At 50.2% G+C, this 16827-nt stretch overlaps 1 protein-coding gene across 1 annotated transcript in view; it reads left to right on the top strand.

The window, feature by feature from the left end:
• The window catches only part of SLC9A1 (solute carrier family 9 member A1), a 49289-nt gene extending 45806 nt beyond the window's left edge, over positions 1 to 3483 (top strand). Inside the window, exons 9-12 of the mRNA XM_090268877.1 lie at positions 173 to 287; positions 443 to 544; positions 2050 to 2122; positions 2719 to 3483. Coding sequence (XP_090125003.1) covers positions 173 to 287; positions 443 to 544; positions 2050 to 2122; positions 2719 to 3050 — 622 coding nt within the window. The 3' untranslated portion in view covers positions 3051 to 3483. The remainder of the gene's footprint in view (positions 1 to 172; positions 288 to 442; positions 545 to 2049; positions 2123 to 2718) is intronic.
• The last annotated feature ends 13344 nt before the right edge of the window (positions 3484 to 16827 follow it).

Here is a 16827-nt window from a genome sequence, read left to right as displayed (position 1 = left end):
CCCTCAGTCGTCCAGTCAGGGCTGATGAGAACTGCAGGGCCACACCGAGGACCTGAGGCTTTGCTCCCCCACCCAGGGCCATCCCCAAAATGACTTCTCTCTGGCCCAGTCCAGAAGGCTCCAGGGTCACAGGAACTTCCTTGGGGACCTAACCTGTGTTGTGTTGTCCCAGGAACATCCACCCCAAGTCCCTGCCTACCGAGCGCATCCTGCCTGCCCTCTCCAAGGACAAGGAAGAGGAGATCCGCAAAATCCTAAGGAACAACTTGCAGAAGACCAGGCAGCGGGTGAGGGGCTGATCCCCGCCCAGGCCCCCTGCAGGACAGGAGCCTCTCTGCCCCCTGTGTGCTCCAGCCCTGCCCCGCACGTGGCCAGAGCTGCTCCAGCCCCTCCAGGCCCAGCCTCTGGGGCCTGCCTTGCTTGACAGCCATTCCTCCCACAGCTGCGTTCTTACAACAGACACACGCTGGTGGCAGATCCCTATGAGGAGGCATGGAACCAGATGCTGCTCCGGAGACAGAAGGCCCGGCAGTTGGAACAGAAGGTGTGTCCAGGACTGGAGTGGCTCCTCCCCCTCTGGGTTCTTCCTCTTCCTGCACCCCACCCCCCACCACACCCTTTTGAAGATAGAACACTCAGGTCTGTCTTTTCGGCCTCCTCCACCTGTTTCGAAAGCTAAGCCCTAGAGCAGTTTCCAGAAAGCCGTCTTCCCCACTAGAAGCAGTGAAGAGGCCAGGCCCCTCATCATATTCTCAGGCACCTGCCCTGAAAGAGTGTCCATGTGCTCTCACTTTTCATTTTCTTCTGAGAAAACTAAGACCCAGGGGGAAAGCGAGCTGCCCAAAATCACAAAGCAAGGCACACGTTCACTCGTTCATTCATTCCGGGAGCATTTGTTGAGTGCTAAGTCCCTAAGTGCTAAGCCTCTGTGAATCTGGGGGTATCAGCCCAGCCCCTCCCTCACAGAACTTCTCATGCAGTGGCCCAGGCAAGACAGGCAGTGCAAGGGGCCCTGAGCACCTTGAATAGGGACAGGGCCAGGGTAAGCTTAGGAATCAGCCACGGTGAAGGCTGTGTGGGCAGAGGAAGATCCAGGCAGGAGGAAGTACATGTGCGTAAGTTCCCATCACAGGATGTGGCCCATTCTAGAAACAGAGGGTTCAGCTTTCAAAGGAAGATTGTGAATGGTGTAAGGGTTTGGGTTTTGTTTTGTTTTTTAAGATTTTTTTTTTTTAGAGGGGGAGGGAGAAAAAGAAGGAGAGAAACATCAACGTGTGGTTGCCTCTCATGAGCCCCCAACTGGGGACCTGGCCTGCAACCCAGGCATGTGCCCTGACTGGGAATCGAACTGGTGACCCTTTGGTTCGCAGACCAATGCTCAGTCCATTGGACCACACCAGCCAGGGCAGGTTTAGGTTTTATTCTACAGGCATGGAGAGCCGTGAAGAGTTCTGAGTGGCAGAGTGGCACAGGAAGGGGTGGTGGCAGGGAGAGATGGAAAGGAGTAGATTGAAGGGACATTTAGGAGGTGGAACTAACAGAACTAGGCCAGCAGTTTGAGGTGGGGCTGAGGGAAGAGGAAGAGAAGTCAGGGGTCATGTCTAGCCTCCTGAATGGGGGAGTTGGGAGTGGTGGCTGTGAAAGGGGACGCCAAGGAAGGAACAAGGTTATGAGGAAAGATAAGAAACTGAGTTTTTTTTTTTTCAGCATGTTGCATTGGGATACCTGGGGGCCATCCGGGGCCCAGGTGTCCGCTCCTGAGTTGACTTTCTGGGTCTGTACCTCAGGGGCAGGTGGGGCTGGAGCTAGAGACTGGGGCAGTGTCACCATGGGAGAGACAGAGCAGTGCAGAAGTGTTCAGGGCCTCCCGGGAGATTGCAGAGCTTGAGGAGAACCTGGGCCGAGCCCTCAGGAACCCCCGAAGTGACACAGCCTAATGAGGAATTGCCAAGAGGGAGCAAGTACCCCAAACACACCTGTGGCTGCCAGCCTCCGGGACCCCCCAGAGGGGCTGCCCGAGCTCACACCTGTCTGCTCTTTCTCCGTCAGATCAACAACTACCTGACAGTGCCAGCCCACAAACTGGACTCGCCCACCATGTCTCGGGCCCGCATCGGCTCAGGTAAGGCAGAGCACAGGGTGCCTGGTGAGGGGCCCCCCTGCTGGGCGCTGGGTGCCACCATCTCCCGAAGATGAGGCTCCAACAGGAACAGGCCTCAGAGAGCCAGCGGGGAGGGCAGGGTTCCCCTTCACTGACCTCCTCCCGAGTCATGAGCTCTCCTGCATCAGGTGGAGCTGGGGTCACAGCCCTGCTGCCCTCCCCAGGGACAGAGCTGCTCCACATGGGGCTGACAGTGAGGACTGTGAAGGGGGTGGGTGCCTGGCAGAGACGCAGGAGGGGTCTGCACCGCTGGGATCTCCAACAGAGGGAGGAAACGAGGGCCTGGGGGCCGACGGTGACTCAGGAAGGACCCCAAATTCTTGGTCTGAGGGGGATCACCCGTGGGAGCCCCTGGTGTGAGGACAGGAACGGTCCTACCTTTGAGACCCCAGCCTGAGGGGAAGAGAAGCTGTCTCTGTGAAGGCTCTGAAGGCCCACGTGGAGTAATTCGGGGACACACCAGGACTGCTGCACTCACAGGAGGTTCTGTGGGAGCTGCTGGCGTGGGCTGAGGCTCTCAGGCAGCAGCCAGCTTGTGCCTTGCTCTTGGTCCCCAGATCCACTGGCTTACGAGCCCAAGGCCGACTTGCCTGTTATCACCATCGACCCAGCCTCCCCACAGTCGCCCGAGTCTGTGGACCTGGTGAATGAGGAGCTGAAGGGCAAGGTCCTCGGGCTGAACCGGAACCCCAGAGTGCCTGCGGATGAGGACGATGATGGGGGCATCGTGATGAGGAACAAGGAGCCCTCTTCCCCAGGCACTGATGACGTTTTCACCCCTGGGCCCAGTGACAGCCCCAGCTCCCTGAGGATGCAGCGCTGCCTCAGTGACCCAGGCCCCCACCCTGAGCCTGGGGAGGGAGAGCCTTTCATCCCCAAGGGGCAGTAGTGCTGGGGCCAGCGGGTGGTGCCTATCCCACCACGGACTGTCACACCAGAGCAGGGGCTGCTGGGAGCTGGGGGGGCTCCCCTCGTCCTTCCCCCCACCGCATGGCCGCTGGGCCCACTGCAGCACGGCTTCCCCTGCCTTCTGGGAAGCGTCCTCCCTTCCACCAGAACTGCCTTCTCAGTTCATTTGGCAGAACTCCTGGGCTGTGAGGCAGACCCCGCCCCTTCCTGTCCAGGCCCTCTCCCACCCCTTGCTGGGGGGTGGGGTGGGTTGGGGGGTGCTCCGGGTTTCCCAGATCTTGGTGACCCCCTCCTTCTCCATCACCCTCCTCATTCAAACCAATCTTAGTTTCTAACCAAAGAGCCTCTGGCTCAGCCTTGGTCCCACCTGGGAAGGGAAGGAGCCCAGGCCTCTCTTGGCCTAGGCCAGGCCCTTCATTAACAGGGGAAAGACTAGGGAGAGCAGACTTTTTTTTTTAAGGTTTTTACTTTATAAGGGAAAGCACACTTTTTTTTGAAAAAAGTAAAGGGTTTTATTTTATTCTCATTTGAGAGAGAGGGGATGGAGGAGAGAGAGAAAGAGAAACTCCGACACGAGAAACACTGATCGGCCGCCTCCTGCCTCCTGCAGGCACCTACCCGAACCCGGGATCAGACCTGAAACCAGGGCATGTGCCCTGACCAGGAATCAAACCAATGATCTTTGGGTTACAGAAGACGCTCCAACCAACTGAATCATGCTGGCCTGGGCGCAGGGAGCAGACATGTGACAGGGGAGGGATTGGTGACCCATAGCAGTCTCAGCCTCCTGCCAGCTCTGTCATCCTGGCCAGCCACCCTGACATGTCCTTACTCAGAGCTGCATCTCTGAGCTTCTTATGTGGAACTGGGCCTCTCTGGACTGGGATGTGACTCAGCTTTTTAAATTGCTCCAACAGGGACCACTAAGCCCTCCAGCAGAGGGACAGACTGTCAGGGGCTCCGGAAAGTGCTGTCTTTTTTATCTCTTTTGTTTGTTCACACTTCCATATATGATCTGTGTGCACAGAGGCCATTCCTGTTTTTAAACCATTTTGAAAAACGTTGGCTGAATGAAGCTCTGGCCCTCCTACTCCAAAGAATTACCCTCCTCATTTGGGTCTGTCTGCCCAACAGTTTCCCAAATCGGCCCTCTGCCTCCTGGACTCATAACTGTGGCCCCAAGGCTCTGATTTCAGAAGTGACACCCCAGCCCCAATCATGGTTCTCTCCAGCTCGCAGATGCTGGGCCTTCTGGTCCTTCTTTGCTCTTGGGCCTGACACCCTCAGTTCCTGCCGGCCTGTTCTTTCTCTCATCCCCTCCGTTGGCCCCAGGAACCTCTCCCTCCTATGTTCACTGCACCCAGCTTGCTGTGGAGCCCAGTCCTCAGGGGAGAAGACCTCCCCTAAGTATCTCCCACCTGGCCAGGGCTGGTGGGTGGGCCGAGTTCTAGGCTCCCAGAGTCCTTTGCTCCCAGGTACACACTCCCATCCCCACTTGCCCCATGGCCAGACCCAGGACTATTGGTTATTGGTGTCTGTCCTTTTCCCCATGGTACTCACCCAGGATTGTGCAATAGTCAAGAGTGTCCCTCTTTCCAGTGGACTGGGCAGTGGGTGCTCATCTGTCCCCCCTTTCCATGCAAGTGCTGGTTTGGGCAGGAGTCACCATTGCAAGGGTGACGTTGACAACCATGTTCAAAGCCACCACAGCCGCTGCTGCTCTGCCGCCTATACAGAAGAAACCAAAACTTTTTCATATTCTAATAAATCCATGTGAGTTTTTGATAGAGTTGAGAGCTGTTTCCTGGGAACAGGGACTTTGGGGAGTAGGGTGGCCTGGGGGCCTGAAGGACTTAGCTCAATGGCTGACACAGAGAAACACCTTACCTGCGTCAGCTGCTGGTGAGGGTGCTACTGCAGGCCAGCACCAGGGATACGAATGAACAAAGCACAGTGCCCCCTGCCCTTGGTTGCCTTCAGCCGCGGGAAGGGCAGCAGTAGTCAAACATACATACCCAATGTGTGGAAATGACAGTGAATGAAAGGTGGGGGTGGGGAGGGGTGGGGAGGAGGACTTTCCTAAGTGATATATCCTAGGAGAGGACTAGAGAATGTGCTGAGGTTAACCAGGTGATGGAAGTTTTAGAGCAGCTCTTCTCAACCTGTGGGTCGCGACCCCTTTGGGGGTCGAACAACCCTTTCACGGGGGTCGAAAACACATATATAATTACATATTGTTTTTGTGATTAATCACTATGCTGTAATTACGTTCAATTTGTAACAGTGAAAATACATCCTGAATATCAGATATTTACAATTCATAACAGCAAAATTAGTTATGAAGTAGCAATGAAAATAATTTTATGGTTGGGGGTCACCACAACATGAGGAACTGTATTAAAGGGTCGTGGCGTTAGGAAGGTTGAGAACTACTGTTTTAGAGAGTTCCCAAATAATCTACTTGGGAGCGAACACCCCTAGGATCTGGAAAAAAGGCTGGTGTGGCTGGGTTAGAGTGACAGGAGGGGAGGCAGAGAAAGGGCCCTGCAGTCCGGGGTTAAGATTTTGGCTTATACAAAGGACAATGAAAAGATTCTCGCCTTTAAAGTAGAGACAATAACTGCAGAATTAAATGTACTCAGCTGTGGAAGGGGCTTAGCACACAGTACAGGTGCCCAGTGAGCTTAGTTCAGCTGGTTGGGTTCCTGCGTTTTCAGGAACTGACCACCAGAGGGCAGTAGGACCTTGGCACACCACCCCAGCGCCTTCGGGACCTGGGCTGTCCAGGAAAGCATCTCCTTTGCCCAGCCAGGGACCTCTGTAGAGCTGGTTTGACTCACAAAATCTGAAGTATTCAGTGCCAAATGACTGTAGGGAGGGACCACGCCATTTCTATACCAATTGGTGACACACCAGGAAATGGATGGTATACTCAAAGGGAAATTGAAGAGCCTTCAACTAAGGGATTTTTGCAGGGGTGTGGGTAGGGGTAAGGGAACCTACCAGGGATGGAAGCTCACACTACAGGAAGCCATTACAACCCCTAGACCTGAAAGGCGAGAGGAGAGAGTGTTACCATGGGCGGGGCTGCCCTGCTGCAACTGCAGCCACGAGGAGCAAAGCACGGCCCCTGCCAGGCAGAGACCCATCAGATAAATATTCTGACTTGGATCCTGCGGGTGTCTCTCCTTGGCCAAACCCAGCTGAAAGCCAGAGGAAAGGCATCTGAGTGACTTCATTGAGTTCAGTCCACAGAGGTCAGCCTTCCAGTAAATGGAGCAAGGGGAGAGTGGATTTAGAGGGGAGACAGAACACCCAAGCAGAGCAACTTAATTTGTCCCCCATCATCCACTCTCGTCCTTTAGATGAAAAACCCACATGTCCCTGTTGCTTGATGGTTACAGAATTTCAGTTTAGGGTGATGAAAAAATTTGGAAATAGTTGTGGTGATGGTTGCACAATTTTGTGAAGGTACTAAATGCTACTGATTGTTCATGGTAAAATGTTTCATTCCATGTTAGGTGAGTTTCACCTCAATTTTTTTTAATGGAAGGAAAAGAAGGTTATTCCCACCAGGGGAAACAGTATCATCAGTCACCACCTACTTGTCATATTCACCTTGAGCCTAACTTAAAACAGTTATTGGGGCTTTTTCAGTAAGAGAGCAGAGGGAAATAACAAAACCTGCTACACACACACACACACACACACACACACACTACCACTACCACCACCACCACCACCACCACCACCCCGCCCTGTATCTGGTCAGAAGGGCTAAGTTAGCAATCATGAATCCTCCTTCCACTCCCTTCCATGTTCCGCTTACCAGCTGCCAGCAGTTTAGTTGATTGGGTTCTTGACTTGGTGGAGTGTCCTAACCCTTTATTCCTAGGCAATTCAGGTTCTTATTGGTCTTAGGTTTGTCAGGTTCCCAAGTTTCCTGCTGACCGATATTATTGGACATGCCAGATCTGAGAGGTACCCAGTAAATCCTGGATGCCAGACATAGCCTTCATGCTCACCCTCCATTTTCCTTCTGATCAGTCACCCTATCTGGTATGGTTGACCCCCTCTCTGCCTTTTGGTTCAGCAACATACAAAGCTCAAAATGACCAGCGGGAAGATCTTCCAATTTAAAGAAACTACATCTGTGTTCCCTGGGGGAAGTATCCCTCCTTTGGGCACCGAGGACTCCAGACCCCTGAACACAAAGTTGAGGGGATGGAAAACAAAAAATTTTTCCATTAGGTTATTTGGAATAATAGTGAGAGGAGCCACTCCCATCTCTACACCCTGGCCCCTGGGCTTCTGTGTTCTGGCTGTGAGAGAGGAGCCATATATTGGCCATGATTTAAAGCATGTACTGCATCCTGCCCGTCAATAGCTAACCTTGCAGGTGTTGCCTCCCAGCTGGCACTGTAGTGCTATGCTATTCTATCTGGTCAACTGCCTTGAGTGACAGGCCCCATTATAAGTGCATTCCATGGGTGAGACCATTGCTGTATGCCCTTCACCCTAAAATGAAGATAGGCTATTTGCTGGTGGCATAGTGATGAATTAGGCATTCTGAAAAAGTCCAGAAAGGATGGTGCTGGCAGAAGTATTGCAGGCAGGGAAGTTCATATCTGGGATACATATTTATTACCATGAAGTAGTAACTATTATTTTTAAGAAATAAGGGGTCAGTGTAGTCAACCTGCCAATAGGTATCTAGCAGGTCATCACAGAGCAGTGGCTCTCAAATTTTTGGCTTCAGGAGTCCTTCATACTCTTTAAAATTATTGAAAAATTACACTCAAAATTACAAAGGGTTTCTGTTCATGTGGGTTATATATCTTTTAGTGGATTAGACATTAAAGTTTTCATTTGACTTGGGGTGGTGAACACACAATACAATGTACAGATGATATACAATTGTACATCTGAAACCTATGTAATTTTATTAACCAATGCATTCAATTAAAAATTAAGGCTTTATAGTATTTATTTAAAACTAATAAACCCAATTCAGGTTAATGTAAACATAACATTTTAAATGAAAAATAACTTCTTCAGAACACAAATTGTGAGAATAGCATTATTTGACATTTTCGCCAGTCTCTTTGGAATCTGGCTGAATAGAAGACAGCTAGACTCTCAAATCTGCTTCGGCATTCAGTCTGTTATACACATCTCATGTAGCCTCTGGGAAAGTCCCTGATATGCTCTTGAAAGAATGACAGTGGAAATGGCAAAGAATGTCTTAGTATTAGTATGTAAGTAGATTTGGCCTCACAAAACACATGAAAGGTTCCTGGGCACCCCAGGAGCTCGTGGTCCCCTCTTTGCGAACCATTGCCCCAAGGAATGGGACCATGTAGAAAACTCGGCCTGGTCTTTGCTGCTGGCAGCTTGAGCACTCAGCAGCCAGATCAGATTTGGTAGGAAAATGTGTTGGGCCCATGTGTATTAGTTTTCTATGGCTACTGTAATAAATTTCCACACCCTTAGTAACTTAAAACAACACAAATTTATCCTACAGTCCCGGAAGTCAGAAGCCTGAAAAGGGTCTCACGGAGCTAACATCAAGGTGTTGGCCGGGCTGTGTTCCTTTCTGGAGTCTCTACAGGAGAATCTGTTCTTTTTGCCTTTTCCAGCATCTAGAGGCTGCCTCCATTCCTTGACTTTCACCCTCCTTCCATCTTCAAAACCAGCCACGGCCAGTCAGGTCTTTCTCACATCACACACAATGACTCTGCGTCTGACTTCCACATTTAAAGACCCTTGTGATACCACTGGGCCCACCCACATAATTTAGGGTAATATCCATATATTTTTTAGAGATTTTATTTATTTTTAGTGAGTGGGGAAGGGAGGGAGAAAGAGGGAGAGAAACAGCAACATGTGCTTGCCTTTTGCACACCCCCAACCAGGGACCTGGCCCGCAACCCAGGCGTGTGCCCTGACTGGGAATTGAACCGGCGACACTTTGGTTCGCAGGCCGGCACTCAATCCACTGAGCCACACCAGCCAGGGCTCCATATTTTTAAGGTCAGCTGATTAGCAACCTTAATTCTGTCTGCTACCTTAATTCACCCTCTGCCATATAAAATATAGCATATTCACAGGTCCCAAGGATTAGGGCATAGACATCTCCAGGTCATTATTCTGCCTATCACACTATAAATAGCCCCCTCTCCCTGCCACCATGGCTGCTTTGTATGGGGGCCTATTGAGCAAGAACCAGAGTACCTGGGGAAAGGAGTTGACATCTACAGAATGGGTCACCTTGTCCACCTGATTATTGAGAGCCTCTTTCAAAATGGATGCCCTCTCAGGGCATTTGTGTGGATTAAAAATAGCTTTACTACCTGTGCCCCTTTCCAGCAGTCCATCCATGGATTTCGCCCTTAGATCTCCTCATCACCAATCTTGGTATTTTCAAGGCCCTGACCACCCAGCCAACTTGTTAGCCACTGCTCATGAATCAGAATAGATCTGTACCTTAGTTTATCTTTTCTCCTATGCAAAATGGACAGCCAATATAACCAGAAGGTCTGCCCATTAAGGAACTATGTCTTTTAGAGACACCCTGAGTGTGGCTTTAATGCAGTAGTTGTCCATTTGTGGCTGGTGCTAACACACCTTGCTGATTCACTTAGAAATCACGTCTGTGCTTTTCCCTCTGTGTTAACTGGTCACTTCCCCAACTGCGGGTTAAGGGAGAAGCAGTGAAGCCGTAAGAGTAGGTACCATAAAAATTTGCTCTATCTGCTCATTCAGCTTCCTTGTGCCTTCTGGACTTGCTCAGACCTAATCTCATATATACTCTTTAATAGCAGAATGCTACCATGCATGTCCAAGTTTGTGATGAGATGGATGAGGTAATATCAAGCTCTGGTTGCATGGGTCACAAGGTGTCCCACAGTCAGGCAGTTAGTCTCTGCCACAACCAGTTGTGAGCCAGGAGCTGTTTTTAAGCGGAGGATGGTTATTGGTAGAGACAGCATGAATTAATCCAAAGCCCTAGGGGTCTGTAACTCTAGTGCTACTTTCCTGTAGGAACTTGTCCATACCGGCATGTTTTTCTGCCATAGTCACTTCCAGATAAAAAGGCTCGTGTGACAGGGCAGCTTGCTCTGCAGCCTTGACCTGCCAGAGCCCTATGTTGCTGCAGGCCTCACCCAAAACTTGTAGTCTTACAGGTTTTACAGTAAATGAGCAGAACAGCACCGTCACATCTGGTATCTGTTGCCTCGGAACTCCAGAGGCCCATTAAACATTCTGCTTCCTTCTTTGTAGTGGGCAATAAAGTTTCAATAATTGTCTCTTACTTTAGCGGAGATATCCTGACATGCCCCAGATCACTGGATACTCCAAAAAGTTTGCTGGCATGACATGCCTCCCAATATTTATGAGATTTATCACCGTTCCTTTGGCATACATGTGTTCTACTAAGAATCTAAAGTCTGCAATTTCCTGCTCACTGGGCCCAATTTCCATAATGCCATCGATATAATGGACCAACATGTTTTGAACTATATCAGGATGGATGATCAACGTCCCTTTGGACTATCGCCGGCAGCCGTCCGTCTCGAGAGACGATGGTGTAGCTTCTCAAGAGTCTATCTGCACCGCCGAGAATGGCTGTGCAGTCCGACTCGGGAGTGACACGGTATCTGTCTCCTCCCGTGTTGAATCAACATCTTGCGATGACGCTGGAGTGTCCTCTCCAGTGAAGCTGAAGCTACAGAGCCTCGAGAGACGATGGTGTAGCTTCTTAAGAGTCTATCTGCACCGCCGAGAATGGCTGTGCAGTCCGACTCGGGAGTGACACGGTATCTGTCTCCTCCCGTGTTGAATCGACATCTTGCGATGTCGCTGGAGTGTCCTCTCCAGTGAAGCTGAAGCTACAGAGCCTGGGCAGGGTGATATGGAGGGTCTGCTGTTGCCCATGCAGCAGACCCCCCCTCTCTTCGCAGCTGAAGGGTCCAAGGGAAAGACGGAGTCAATACAGCTTGGCTTCAGGTGCGCCACAGGAGTTGCCAGTGTTGACTACAACGTCATACCGCCTTAGGGACTCCGGCTCCGGATTTTCTGTCGGGGTTTACTCCCTTAGCCTTTCCCCTGAAGAGGTATGCCGCAAGGCAGCGGAGGTTTTTTGGAGTCAGAGTTTTCCTTCTCTGATGTGCCCTGACTGGAAGATCGAACCAGCGACACTTAGCTCGCAGGCCAACGCTCAATCCCCCTTTGGACTATAATATGACAGAAATCAGGAGACTAGACATAGCCATGAGGTCGTAGAGTGAACATGTACTGCTGCCCCTGGTACACAAAGGCAAAATATTTCTGATTATTTTTACTTAGTGGAATGGAAAAAAAAGCATTCGGGGTCAACAATGTACACCAGGCCCAAAGCTGTGTTGGTTTGTTCCAGTAAAAATGTCACGTCTAGAACCACAGCTGCAACTGACATCACACTAACTTCACAGTAATCTACGGTCATTCTCCAAGGCCTGCCAGGTTTCTGCACCAGACACATAGGTGAGTTAAACTGAGTCTTGATAGGAATGAATGACCATCTGTACATATTATAGATCTTTGATGGTGGCACTAATTTCTGACATTTCTTTAGGGGTGTGGCATTACCTTTGGTTTGCTGTTTTGATGGTGGTGAAGTTGTTCAGGGGCTTCCATTCAGCCCTTCCAGCCTTAAGAACTCTCAATTCGTGAGTCAGGAGATCAGCAGGGGGATTCTGTCAGTTAATTTCCAGACACAGGATGGGTCTGTGGCCCCACTGGATCCACCTGGGCTTAGAACAGATTCAAAGCCTTGAACTTGTGACTCTGTGCAAGTGCAGAAGTTCAGAACACCTCTAAGGGCACACATGGCAGAAGACCAAGCCTGGGCCCTGACTGTCAGGATCCCAGGGTGGGAAGGTGCGTGACATGAACTACCCCACCCTTTGGAATGGGACCCCAGGAAAGGGATTGGGACATTTGGGTAGAACTTTGAAACCCCAACACACTCTGAATCTTCTTTGGAGAAGGCAGCACCCCCTGCCCTCAGTCTGAGGAAACAGCCGTTCCCAGCACAAAAGCCTTGCGGTGACTTCACTTGGAGCAGCCTCCTCACAGGGGTGCTAACTGTCCCCAGGACGCACCCCTATCCCCACTCATTGCCTCCAGGCCCACAATGAGAATTATATCCCAGCACAGCTCAAGTCAAGGCTTTTAGTGTTTTTTTTCTCCTTTGTGTGTTTCCCAAGGCAATCAGATGGAGCCTCAGAAGGCCACTCCAGTCTCTGTAATCACGACTGTCACCATAGTGACTAAGAGCCATAAGCACTTGTTCTCCCCGTATGGTACCAGTCTGTCTCTGGCCACCACCATCATAAAGTCAGTAACTGTGATGCCACTGCATGCCACAGATTGCCACTGTCCATTACCCCCATCAAAGAGGCTATTCATGCACTAATCAAGATGCATGAGCAACCCAATCCCCGACTCCAGAATCCCATCTGAAGATCGGTTTCCCAGGGCTGTCCTGGTGCCCATTATGGTAGCAGTCAGGGCCCTGGATGGAATCAGATAGCACACTTAATGGGGTGTTCGAAAAGGCTTGATGAATGGACTATTACAAAGCAGTGGGCAGAGTTAAAGGAAGCAGCGAGGCTGGTGAAGCCCTCAGGGCTAGCAGCAGCATGAAGTTTTTACCACCGGAGAGCAAAGGAGGGTCCCAGAGCTTGGGGAGAGCTGCAGCCCTGGGAAGAGTCAGCGCCGGCTGGCCAGCGCAGCATGGGGGAGGGGGAAGAGTGGGCCTGCACTGGCAAATAGGGAACGTCTGACATGACGCCCCACTGTACAGATGAGGAAACTAAGGCTTAGCTGCCCCTGTGCAAGTCTACAGATAGGCCCAGAGAGCACGACTGCGCGTCGTGCATGCGCGTGTGTCCTGCGTGCATCCGTGTGGATGTGGAAAGAGGGAAGCACAGAGCCCTGTCCGGTCCTGTCTGAACTGGCAGGCTGGCGGGGCAGGCACTCGGACTCATCCCCTCGTCTTTAACGGGGATTCCTAGTTCCTGCCCACAGCATACACTCAGTAAGAGAGTCACGTGAGAGTCAGGAAAGCAATTTTCCATCATGGAATATTTTTTGAGCGTCCACTATGTGCTGTGCTTTGTGCTCAGGGAAAGGATGGGGGTGGGAGGGGACACTTGTGGATAATTGAAACCCACCTCCTTAGCCCCCTGGGTGTCCCAGAGAGGGACTTCAAGACAGAGGACCACGGGCAGTGAACCAAGCAGGGAAAATCCCTCATACGAGGCGGGTCGGGGGAGGGGGGCAGTGTCACGAATCTCTGGACCTGTTTTTCCGTCCAGTCCCACAGGAGCCCCTGACACCACCCTAACGTGGTCTGTGTCTGCTGACTGGGCGTGTGTCCTGAAGGACACCAGCCAGACTCACTGTTTCAGAAGACCACCAGCGCAGGCCCACCAGCCAGCCCCTACGGCCCCCTTGTCTGGCGTGTTGCACTGGTTCGACGTTGCTGTCGTGTCTGAATTTGAGCATAAACAGTGGGATGTTAGGCGTGTGTTAGTTTAAGCTCTGCCCCAGGGGCAGACAGTTGCTCTGAAGGTGAATTCACACCGAGAGGAGAAAGGGCAGGTGGGGTGGAGGTTATTGGCCCTTGTTTAGCCAGCAGGCCATTCTCCAGCCCTGGCCACGACCAGAGCTTCAGTTTATTTCATTTCCCATCCATCCCAGAGGCTGTGTCAGTTAGCACCTTGCATATTAGAAATGGGTCTTGTTGGTAAAAATAAGTGGTGTTAAGATATGTGGACTGGCTGGAGTATTATAGAAACTTCACTGCCCTTGCCTGGACAGGGTATAAAAATCCAGCCACCAACAGTGGTTGCCTGTGGGGTTTGGGATTGGCTGGGAGGGGCAAGGGGGAGTTTCTGGGATGCAGAAGTGTTCTTTCTATATCTTGATCAGGGTGTTGTCAAACTCATTGAATAGTACACACAGAATTTGTGCATATTCTGTGTATAAATTTTATCTCCAGTAGGGAGACTGGAGAATCCCAGATAAGATGATGGTGGCCAAGACTAGGATGCAAACAGTGCTGATGTAGACATATGTCATTTCAAGGTAGAGTGACAGACCCTCATGCGCTGCATATGAGAAGTGAGGGAAAGGCAGGAATCAAGAAAAACTCCAGGTTCCAGGCTCTAGCGATGGGGTAGGGGTGGGGGGTTGGGAGGGTGCCATTCACTCAGAGAGAGGGTTTGGGGATCAGGCGATTCAAAGTTCCCTTTAGCACATGTTTAGTTTGAGATGGCAGTGAGAGAGCCACGTGGAACTCTCAAGGGAGTCTCTACATAATGATCTGGAGCTTGGGGGGAGCGAGCTAGAGATAAAATGGTATGATTCTTACAGTATCTAAATGGAGAGGGTGTGGGTAGAGAAAGGATGAAGGTGCCCGAGGAACCACCAGCATTTCAAGGTTCATTGGAAGAGGAGCGAACTGTGAAAGAAATCAGAGGCCTGGCCAGAGAAGCAGAAGAAAAGCCAGGAGTGTTATCGAAACCAGGAGTGGGGAGTATCTCAAGGAGGAGAAAATTGGCAGCAGTGTTAAATGCTGCTACAACCATGAGTCTGATCACAACAGAAGACGGCCTATTGGATGGAGGCAGGAACACGTGAAACCCCACCTCAGGGATTCAAGCAACCAAATCTGGAATGAGGGCAGTTCTGGAACAATGACTACGTCTCTTCAAAGATAAGTGGCACAACACAAAAAGGGAGGGAGGGTTAGAAAGGAGGATTGTTGCTGAGAAAAAGAAATTTAAGGACTATATCAACCAAATACAATGAATGGCTCTTGTTTGAATCTTTTGTTTTTTTAAAGATTTTATTTATTTATTTTTAGAGAGAGAGAAAGGGAGGGAGAAAGAGAAACATCGATCAGCTGCCTCTTGCATGCCCCCAACCGGGGACCTGGCTGGCAACCCAGCCATGTGCCCTGACCGGGAATCAAATTGGAAACCCTTCAGCTTGCAGGACAACGCCCAGCCCACTGAACCATGCCAGTCAAGGCTCTTGTTTGAATCTTGAGTCAAACTAACCCACTGTATAAGATATTCATGGAGCAATCAAGGAAATTTGAAGGCGGGTTTTAGGTAATATTAAAGAATTACTATAGCCCTGGCTGGTATGGCTCAGTGGATTGCGTGCCGGCCTGTGAACCCAGAGGTTTCTGGCTCGATTCCCAGCCAGGGCACATGCCTGGGTTGCAGGCCAGGTCCCCACTTGGGGTCATGCAACAGGCTATCAATCAGTATATCTCTTGCACATCAATGTTTCTCTCTCTCTCTAAAAATAAAAAAAAACTTAAAAAAAAAAAAATATGGGGTCTGGCTCTTTGGCTCACAAGCTGTTCTGACTCCTGAGCTGGCTCTGGCTCTGGTTCTCAGGCTCTTCTTCCTTGAGGGTGCCTGGGTGATGGTGCTGCAGCTGCCTGCGTTTCCCAGAGGAGGGTATTTTGGATGGGAAGCAACTCTGAACACAGCCTACTGTCGGGCTGGCCTGGCAGAGGGTGGCAGGTTTATTCTTTGGGTGTTCTAGATGGAACAGGCTCTGAGACAGAAGCCTGCCATTCTTCTGGAATTGTGTAACTTCTGTGTTTTATGTTGTTTTAGTTTGTAAAATAACCCTACAGAAACTAACAGGGGAATAATGGGAGAACCCAGGTGTTAGAGTTTAGCTTTAATTGATAGGCTTAAGTGATTGCCCTTGAATAAAGACTCCTTTCCTCAATCACCAAATAAATAAATAAAAATTTAAAAAAGGAATTACTATTAATTTTCTTATTGACAATGCTACCATGGTCATATTTTTAAAAGTCATTACCTTATAGAGTTCTACCCTGACGTACTGATTTATTTACTAATGATATAAATAACTGGAACTTGCATTAGTATAACCCAAAGAGTAGAGGGGAGAGAAGTCGTAGGGTAGAGATGAAACATTAGCCACGTTTTGATATTCATTGAAGCTGTGTATTCAAGGTCATGGACAGTCATTCTACTGTTCTCTTTATCATACTTATTTTGAAATTTTCTGTAATTAAAAAATTTTTTAAGAAAGAAGAACTCGAAAGGAAAGTTGCTATTGGATTTGGCAAAATGGGTACCAGTAACTTAACAAGAGTAATCTCAGTGGATGGAAGGCAGGTTGGTCTGGGATGAGGCGTGGGTGGGAAAGGGAGACAACAAGTCTAGACTATCTTCCAAGGTTGCTGTGTCAGGGAGAAGGGGCTTGAGGCTGTAATTGGAGGAGCTAAGAGTAGAGAGATGCTGTGATAGGCAGGAGCCTAAGATGGCCCCCAAGGTTCCTGCCTCGTGGTGTGTGTGTGTGCTTGAGTGTGGGCTAATCCCATTCAAGAATGAGGCCATGGGAACCTCTGATTCGTAGCCAGGTCATTGTGGGTAACCGGGGGACCTACTACTTGTGATTGGCTTCTGAATTGGGGGGCAGTCTCCTCGGACAGAATTGAGTTAAATTGCAGGATGCCCAGCTGGTGTCGCGGAGAATTGCTTGGCGTGGAGAAAAACTCCCACATGTGTGGTAACTGGAAGTATCAGTGTGAAGTGTTCTGTGTGAGTAGCACAGGAGACACAGGAAACAAAAACACAGGAGAAAGACACATACACAGGAAAGAAGAACTGGGTTTTTCCTAGCACAGAAGAAAGAAGAACTGTGTAGGTTTT

Source organism: Furipterus horrens, unplaced genomic scaffold, assembly GCF_987537825.1.
Source record: "Furipterus horrens unplaced genomic scaffold, mFurHor1.1.pri manual_scaffold_3, whole genome shotgun sequence".
NCBI classification, from domain to species: domain Eukaryota; kingdom Metazoa; phylum Chordata; class Mammalia; order Chiroptera; family Furipteridae; genus Furipterus; species Furipterus horrens.
This window is presented reverse-complemented; position numbering and strand designations above follow the sequence as displayed.